Source organism: Odontomachus brunneus, unplaced genomic scaffold (genome assembly GCF_010583005.1).
Source record: "Odontomachus brunneus isolate Ranch 3 - 2012 unplaced genomic scaffold, Obru_v1 Obru_scaffold_013, whole genome shotgun sequence".
Lineage (NCBI taxonomy): Eukaryota > Metazoa > Arthropoda > Insecta > Hymenoptera > Formicidae > Odontomachus > Odontomachus brunneus.
Window position 1 is genome coordinate 137,787 of NW_022639463.1, and position 9,623 is coordinate 147,409.

The 9,623-nt window shown below is 36.8% G+C and overlaps 1 protein-coding gene across 4 annotated transcripts; it reads left to right on the forward strand.

Moving 5' to 3' along the window:
* Positions 1 to 1,830: 1,830 nt before the first annotated feature.
* Positions 1,831 to 9,235, forward strand: LOC116841028 (probable ATP-dependent RNA helicase spindle-E). Of its 4 annotated transcripts, none has more exons than XM_032808519.1 (12): positions 1,831 to 1,970; positions 2,479 to 2,549; positions 2,923 to 3,214; positions 3,363 to 3,820; positions 3,940 to 4,318; positions 4,420 to 4,586; positions 4,658 to 5,290; positions 5,372 to 5,947; positions 6,080 to 6,757; positions 7,053 to 7,508; positions 7,696 to 8,048; positions 8,609 to 9,235. In XM_032808519.1, exons 1-12 carry the CDS (start codon positions 1,937 to 1,939, stop codon positions 8,760 to 8,762), a joined length of 4,251 nt encoding a protein of 1,416 aa, XP_032664410.1. In that variant the 5' UTR covers positions 1,831 to 1,936; the 3' UTR covers positions 8,763 to 9,235. The 4 variants fall into 4 exon arrangements, with proteins under 4 accessions (XP_032664410.1, XP_032664413.1, XP_032664412.1 ...); XM_032808522.1 differs by having other exon boundaries at positions 1,925 to 1,970; positions 3,128 to 3,214; XM_032808521.1 differs by having other exon boundaries at positions 1,966 to 2,033.
* Positions 9,236 to 9,623: the final 388 nt, after the last annotated feature.

Consider the following 9,623-nt stretch of genomic DNA (forward strand, 5'->3'; position numbering starts at 1 on the left):
ATCATATCATAAAACAATTGCGTAAAATGAAACTTACGTATATGAAAAAATTACAGGAATACAGACTGTAGGTTTGTTCTTTCGACCTGACCTACGACTGCACTGGAACTGTACTAGTTGAAGAAAGTTCAAGATAGTGCAGACCAGTGCAAAGATACATATGGGTCTGAAAAGAACGGGTAAGAGCAAGTTAGAGCAGTGTAAGATGGCGGACATGGCTGGATTGAATAACATAGATCAATTTATGGTCATGTTTTCGCACTTATAGCATTTTATGTTTTGTTGAACAATCCTATTTCTTTTAAAAACTGTTTTGTGTTGGATACCTATACAACAAATCCCTCCGAAAAAACGTCCAAGAGCCTTCCCAGGATGTCTTTCGGATATTTTGTGCTGTTTGGATAACATTTTAAATACTTCTTTTATGTCATTCTACATTATATATTTATTATATATTTACCTACATTATATATTTATTATATATTTAAGTATTTATTTACTGTTTATAGATTCCGTCGTCGGATTATTTCTTCTATGTAATGTCAACTAGGTATACCGATTTTACAGGTTATAGATACAAATTTAAATTTTTTCGGTTAGCTGCCCTGCACTGCTTGCTCTACCTCCAGACCTAGGGCAGTCAGTTCACTGAACTCGCTGCACTAGTTCAGCCTGCACTGTTCGAAAGAACACATTTTCGTGCACTGTTCTAATCGAAAGAACGCATTAGTGCAAACTTCGTGAACTAGTGCAGCCAGTTCAGGTCGAAAGAACAAACCTTATATGAATACGGACGAAATTGTCCACTCATAACAAAGAAATCCTAGTTATTTCTTATTGATTAATGATTGATGAATTAAATACTACTCTAGCCGTCGAGTGGAGTTTTGGAACGCAGCTCAGGAGGCATACGCATTCCTCTTCCATATATATATGCTCTAAGGGTGCATTCCCACTTAGTGCGCACGTCATCCTTCACGGACCAATCAAATTGTCCCATTTTATTCGTCGTAAAGTTAAGCAATAAAATGGAACAATTTGATTAGTCCGCGAAAGATGACGTGCGCGTGACGCGCTAAGTGGGAACTCACCCTAAGGTGCAAACCCATGCAGCGTTCAGATTCCCCAACCGGGTGTCTTCTATTACTAGAAGTGTTATAGTATATATAGTCTGCATTCCGAAATTCACTGCCAGTACTGAAAATCTATAGCTTATGTTACGTATGCTATAGAATTTCAGCACTGGCAGTAAATTTCGGAACGCAGCCATAACATATACTATAGGGTTTCTAGTAATAGAGTGCACCAGGATGAGAGGAATCTAAACGCACCCTAGCGGCATAGCGGAGCGCGAATGAGAGCGGAACCAATCACGAGCGTTCCACGTTTTTCAGCAGTTTTTAGCGGAATCTGCGGAATAGTTTTGTCGCAGACTGCGTAATATATGCATATTTCTATCATACAATAGCGTCCATATAACCTCAAATTAAAAAGAACAAACAATCCAGCTGGCCAAATTTATTAATATTCAACACAACCGCTATGCCATGAATTTAACAATGGATGCGTAATATATATGTACAAATCCATCATTTTTTAGCATTGAAAGAGGCAATTTTTTAGCATTTAAGTTTTTCTGTATGCCACGGCCCTTATGGCTCCTGCACACAGAACGCGGTAATGCTTGCCGCGCGGCGGAAGTTCGCGCGACAGCCAATCAATATGCTGCTTTTCGTAATAACCTTCTAGCTCTTACGGAAAAACAACATATTGATTGGCTGTAGCGCGGACTTCCGCCGCGCGGCAAGCATTATCGCGTCCTGTGTGTAGGAGCCATTACACCTATTGTAGATCGGGACGTATGAATGTGGTGAAAGTGCCACAGAGAAACCAAGCTTGAAACTATAGAGAGAGAGAGAGAGAGAGAGATTCCTGTATGGTGCTAAAGTCATCGTTGAAGATTCGCTTAGGTCCGTAAATCAATAAATCAGTAATTTTCCATTTTCTAGCCAAATATTGAAGGAAGGAAGGAAGTAATTTTACATTTAAATTTTCGTCGTTAAAATTGATCTCGCAATGACTTGAGTGTGACATTTAAGATTAGAAACTATTCCATTACCGGTTAATAAAAATATAAAAAGTAAAGCTATTGTAAATATATTAATATTTATTGTCGTTATATACGGTATAAATATAGAGAGATTATAAATTTTAAATATTTATTATATAATAATAAAACACATGTAATGTGTAATTTAAATTACAATATTTGTGGGTATACATTTAGTCTATGGAAGTAATATTTTTTATAATGATATGATATTTACGCACACATATACACATAATGTATACACCTATTTGTTCCATTTATTGATCTTGCATTATTTGCATATCTACTTATTTGCAACGTATACCTGTTTATTTGATCAACTATAACTTCCACAAGTATTGAACATAATTGCTCTGATGAATTCACAGATATGGAGAAACAAGACTACATAAAGAATTATACTGAGAAAGCAGCAGAGGAATATCTAAAAGTAAGAGAAGTAAGTATTATGAAAGTTTATATCCTATAATGATATTAAGAAAAATTTATTCCTTAAATTTTATTAATATTCCTTAAACTTTATTCCTTAAAATTTATTCCTTTTATTTTAATCTCTTTTGGCCTATTGTTTGTCAGTAGCAAAAAATTTTAATGAAAGTCAAGTATTTAAATCTTTTTTCTCTTATAAGAGATTAATACTTTCTGTGAAAAATTAATATCAAAGTTGCAAATATATGTATTGTTTTTCTAATGGAGTTACTTTTCTATTCTTTATAATTTGTAAATAATAGAAACCAGGAAGAATATCAAGATGATGCAATATATAACTTATTTTTTGGATAAATAAAAAGTTTTACTTTACTAATTTGCAGTTTATGAATGATGCAAATGTGAGTAAAGAACGATATGAATGCAAAGCAGTAACTCAAGAACAACAGGAGCATTATAGTCAAAATTTGGCCAAATCCTATCGAGAATGTGATTTTACTTACAAACCAAAATCTAATTTGTCTGTTTTGCCAATGAAAAACACAATATTATCAATGATCGACGCAAATCCTGTGGTTGTAATTCAAGGACCGACAGGCTGTGGGAAAACCACTCAGATTCCTCAGCTTATTCTGGATGCCAATACCAAGAAGAGATATTACTGCAACATTATAGGTATTTCTTTTGGATTGATTAATATTTTGCACATACAGACTGAATTATCTCGATTTAAGACAAACACAATAAAGAGATTATTATGGATGAATTTGTTATAAGTAAATTTTGTAGATTAATCGTAATTCTTTCTTTTTTGCAACCCCAGTGACGCAACCCCGACGAATCGCTGCAATCAACATCGCAAAACGTGTGAGTCAAGAAGGTGGTTGGCCGCTCGGCAGTGTCGTAGGCTACCGAGTTGGCATGAAGCATCAAGTCTCCTGTGATACTCGGCTGACATTCTGTACTACTGAAATCCTGCTGCAGCATTTGATACAACAGAAACACATGCTTGATTATACACACATCATATTGGACGAAATTCACGAGCGTAATCAAGAAATGGATTTTCTTATGCTGGTCGTAAAGAAGTTGCTGAAAACGAATTCCAGCCTGGTAAAGGTGGTCCTCATGTCGGCAACGATCGACGTAAATAAATTTGCCGAATATTTTTCTGTACGAGTGGGAAACAAATTAGTACCAGCACCTGTCATAAAAATCCCTGAGGAGAGATGTTTCGAGACTTATACATATTACCTGGATGAGATTAAAAATTTGGGCGAAGTAAGTTACTTTATCTATTATTCCTTGTATTGATGAACCACATCAATTATGTATAACTAATAATTGAAGAACTTGCAAGATGTTGGTGAAGATGTTTTATCAACATATTATCTCTGTAGATACCAAAGGTGCTTCCTTCTGAACCAAAAGTCACTCAATCCATGATCAATTTTTGCACGGAAATTATTATTGCCTTCGATCAGATTGATATCAATGACGAAAAACAGGAAGAAAGGAAAACAAGCATTTCCACTTTACCATCGCAAAGACACACGGTTCTCGTTTTCTTGCCAGGTATCTACGAGATCGAGGAACTATATATATTTTTATCGTCCAAATGTTACGAGGATAGATTGTGGGACTTAGTAATGTTACACTCGATGATTTCCGGCGACGAGCAACAACGTGTCTTTTACAAGGTCCCGGCACATCATCGACGAATCATACTGTCGACGAACATCGCCGAAAGCAGTATTACAGTGCCGGATGTCAAATACGGTAAGTTGTCAAGCAAATAAACATATAACAAGAAAAATTACACCGCAAATAACGCGAACAATATAAACCTGATTAACTTAATCTGTAATAACGAATTGCAGTGATTGACTTTTGCCTCGTCAAAATGGTTGCTCTCGATACCGTTTCCAATTATCAGTCCTTGCAACTTGGTTGGACAAGCAAAGCGAGTTGCGTGCAACGGGCGGGTCGTGCCGGCCGCGTGATGGATGGTAGGGTGTACAGATTGGTGCCGAAAGCATTTTATCACGTGGGTAAATTTAATCTTGCAGTAAATGTGTATATCTTGTTACGAGCTATTACACAAATCAACATTTGCAGCGTATACTCGACGACGAGGGCATACCGGAGATGTTGCGCGCCCCACTGGCCAACATTGTTCTGCGTGCCAAAATCTTCGCTTTCGGCAATCCTCGTTCTCTCCTCGCCTTCTGCCTGGATCCACCTCGTCTCCAGAACTTATCGGACACTATTTTATACCTAAAAGAGGCCGGCGCCCTGATGAACGACAACTCAATCTATCAACCCTACGACGGTGAGCTGACCGACATGGGAAGAATAATGGCGTTCTTACCGCTCGATATACAAATCTCTAAATTAATTATGTTGGGTCACATTTTCGGAATTTTACGAGATGCCATCGTGCTGGGCGCCAGCATGGCACTCAAAGACATGTTTGTCCAAAGTGAATGTCGCGGAAACGTCTCGTCGTATTCGACGAAGAAAAAATGGGCTCGCGAGACTGATAGCGATTGCATCGCTGCGCTGAATGTATATAAAATGTGGAAAAACGAGAAGGCCAATCGCCGATTCACTTTCTATCAGACAGAGAAGCAGTGGGCGCAAAGGAACGGAGTCCAACTACGGACCTTACGCGAGCTGGACGTTCTCGTCAAAGAGATCATTCACAGATTGATGAGATTGGGCGTGAGGGAGACGGTCGGCGTGCGCAAAGTAAGAGATAAATTCGTGCAATCGCACACATATCGTTAAGAGAAAAAAACGACATGTTATTTTTCGCTATTTTGCTTCAAGGTGATCTGGGAGGGCCAGGAACGCAATTTCGTGCTGCAAGTTATTATTGCCGGCGCTTTTTATCCAAACTATTTCGTCAAACGTTTCCACAGCGTTGAAATTAACGAGGATAACATCGTTAGAAGTCTGAACGCCTTGGATCCTTTAAAGACCATTTATATGCGAGGTTGGCCGGTTAACCAACCGGGTTACTTGTACGCGAAAAGATTTCAGGAGATATTTTCCCATCACCATGGTATTCCGAAAGAGCGGATAATGGTTTCGTTCGATGGCTCGGCACGAGTTTACGTACAATATTCCGAGAAAGAGACGATCAATAGCGACGAAAGTTTGTATAGAATATCGGATTTTGTTTATACATCTGTTAAAATGCGACATTGCGAAATTCCGATAAAGATTGGATTGTTAAACAAGAATAAGGCACACGATAGGAGCAAAAATGAGGATTTGGATAGATTTGAAAACACTATTTTCTTCAAAAAAGGAATTACATGTAAAACTAGAAGTGACCTGTTTAAGATCAAGCCGGAACTGCCAGGTCTTGATATAACTTTTGTACCTTTGTCTATACAAAATGTGAGTTATCCCCTGCTCCCCCTCCCTCCCTCTCTCTTTCTCTCTCTTTCTCACATATATACACACAATTACGAAATCGCTTGTTACAAGCTGTAAAGGATTTATTTACAATTCTACAATCGATATTTACAGATCGTTAGTCCGGGATATTTTTGGGCTACTCTGAATGACGATGAAACTCACAAGAAAATGCGAAGAATCGAGGCCGCCCTCAACGCACGTCCCCTGAAAGAATATCTCTTTCCGCCAAAAATCAAAACTATCGTTGCTGCTCCCATGGAAAGAAACGATTCTCCGACAATGTATCACCGCGCAATAGTCGAGGAATACAATATGAAAATTGTGAATATCTTTTTCATCGATCATGGTCGCATCTCTCAAGTACGATCCAGCGACTTACGAGTGATCGATGACGTCGCGATTTCAAAGTTACCGTGTCTGGCGTTTCGATGCGCTTTGGCCACCATTCGTCCTTCGTATGAGATCGGCAATTCCCAAGGACGATGGTCGAGGGTGTCGCGAGATTGCTTCGAAGCTCAAATTCGCGGAAGCAAGACGATCTTTGGGAAAATTTATTCGGTTGCAAATAATACCGTTAATTTAGAATTGATCGTTACCCACAAGAATAATGAGGAATTAAATATCAATGACTATTTAATCGAAAAAGGGCACGCTATAAGTAGAAAGGAAAGCTTCTTGTCCAAGCATAATCACGATCTACGAGTCAAATCCAGTGTCGTGAACTCAATGTCGCCGGAAGAAAAGTCGTTTCAGGAGGGACGACAGTATAACGAGGACAATTTCTCCGAGGTGAGTTGAGAGTTTCATTTGGTTAATCAATCATTTCGTCAAGTTCGAGAATAGGTTCGAATTATGTTCCAACAGAACATAAAAGATAAAAACTAATCTATCGATAGAATAACAAAATAGGAGAAGGTTCTTCATGTCCGATATTTCGCGCGCCTTCTTTCGACAAAATCACCGTCATTTTCAAATATCTGCTAATTTTAGTAGTCGCACAATTGAAAACTGAAAAGACCACCGGTATCGGTTTTCTTCGTTTCAATGTGCAGATTCTAGATGTCAATCTGTTTTGTGTTTTCAGTATCCCTGTCCACCAGGAAGGGAAGATTGTGACTCGTTGGTACAGCTCCAAGGTCCTTATTCACCACTCGAAATCGATATCCTCCAGCTAAGAACAGCCGGCCAAGTCAAGAGAGCGTTCGTCGAATACAATTCGGTCAACTCCGTTCTTCTCGATGAGAATTGCGATCGATCGACGCGTCTGCTGGTCGCGCAAAGCGTTCATCGACTGAACGATAACGATAATTCGCTATCGTTGCGTAACACCACTTTACTGCCAAACGTGCCGGGACTTACGGCGTTGCTCGCGCTGATTTTCGCACCGCGCGTCGAACTGAGATGCAATGCCTTGAATACGTATTACACCGGAGCGCTTTGCGGATTGGGCCCGATGGACAGCACTGGCATAGGCTTATTATCGAATCACGATATGGAGATTTCATTCGACGTAGAGATCTCAAACGATGATTTGCGAGAGGTATGCGCGGTATTAATTTGTTTTCTAGAGATAATTCTTCCTGGTTTTGTACTTGGTATCCTTATCATTATCTTTTCAGATAATTTGTCTTTATTTTAATCGTTATATATATATATATATATATATATATATATATATATATATACTGATAATCAATTTTTTATAAGCTTCTCTTCTGTGTCCACAGATAAATAAATTGCGCCATTGGATGAATACCGGCATGCAACTACCAAATAATAATAGTTTCGGCGACGATTACGATGACGACAGCGACGACGAGGAAATAATAAATTGTCAAAATCACATGAAACGCGCTTTGCTGGAGCTGGGAGGCCGACACAGAGAACGCTTGCAGGATTCTTTCGAGATCGCCGACTCCGACAAATGGAATCGTTATCAGGAATCCTTCTTCCTGCACGCCGTTCGTAACGCAAGAAAAGGCGAAATGTATACTTTGCATAAAGCGTTAAAGCTGCAAGAGAGAAATTATCAACTGGAAGAGATGATGACACATCTCGTGGAATTACATAAATTGTCCGAGTATGTAAATAGATCTTAAATCTTATAATCGTATGAGTAGAAAATGAGTTTATTTTAAACTAACTAAACTGTTTAGATTGATAGTGGAACAATAAGTTGAGAAAATAAGACAAAAACTTAAGAAAAAACTCCGGGAAATTTTTTTTTCTACAATTTCAATAAGCGTTATGGGTAAACGTTACGATAATATTAATCGAGTGTAGTTAACGATAGTGAAAATTTCAACATGAAGTGAAAGTACCAATGGCAGGACAGTAATATTATTGGTTACTCAACTCTGAGCATTCTTATTATTTTGATCTTTAAATACGAGTACTGAAACTTTTTTCCAAAAAATAAAATATACACACACAAATAATAAATTAATAAATATATGTTTTTCATATTGAAACTTTCAATATTCGTATTTAAAAACTAAAACAATAAAAATGACCAGAGTTTGGTACTACTTAGACACTGTGTTATTACTTAGACACTGATACTTTTGCATTAATAGATAGGATGAAAAGAAGAAAATATATAAATCAACTCATTATTATATTTCTCTATTTCTTTATCAGGAACACACGCAAGATGAACAACATGAGCACTTATTGCAAATTATGCGAGGTGGAAGTGTTCAGTCAGTTGAATTTGCGCGGTCATCTTTACTCGCAGCGACATATGAAAAATGTGGAGAGCTTGCAGATACCAAATCTGAAGGAATATTGCTGAAAGACTGTTAGAGATTAAAAGAATTATCGTGATTACAGCCATTTTTTATATTATATATTATTTAGTTATTATATACTATTAGGTTTAGTTATCAGTGAGAAGTATCATTTCATTAATTAATTAATTTATTAATAATAATTTATTATTAATAATTTATTTGCGCAGCGTTTAACGAAGTAGTAGTTAAATTACGTTTATTAATTACTTACAATAATGTCACTATTATTATATTTTTGTTACACTGAAGAGTTTCCAACTGCAAGATATACTTTCTATTTTATAGATATATAAGTAATTTTTTATTTTTGTACTGACGCGAGAGAAAGTCAATAAATCGTATAAGCATTGCTACTTCATCATTAGTTAACCGTTCAGATATCGGCAATCACACAAACATTTAACAAATAATAAGATAAGGACGAATGTAGGAAAGGGATTATTAAAAAATAAAGGATCACACGAGGGAAAAGCGACATATTTGGATATTCATATCTATAATGTTTAAACCGTATTAATTTATATTTAAATTATATTTAATTTATACATTTATTAATCATCGTGTAACCTAGCAAATTTCACTACATCAAATTGATAACACTATTAAAAAATCCTTTGGTCACATGGATTATTTTAGATGTATTTTAATATATTCTTAGACACTAAACTCGAACATAAACTTAGAATTTCTCCATCACCTATAGTTTTTTTGCGATAAGCATTTTTATACTTTATTAGTTATTCCATCAAGCATAAAATAAGACATGTGACAAATTTTTTTATTTCGTTTTGTTACTTTCTGTCCAGTATATATACAATTTCTAACGAGAAATATAAAAAAATATAGATCTTTGACAAGTTTGC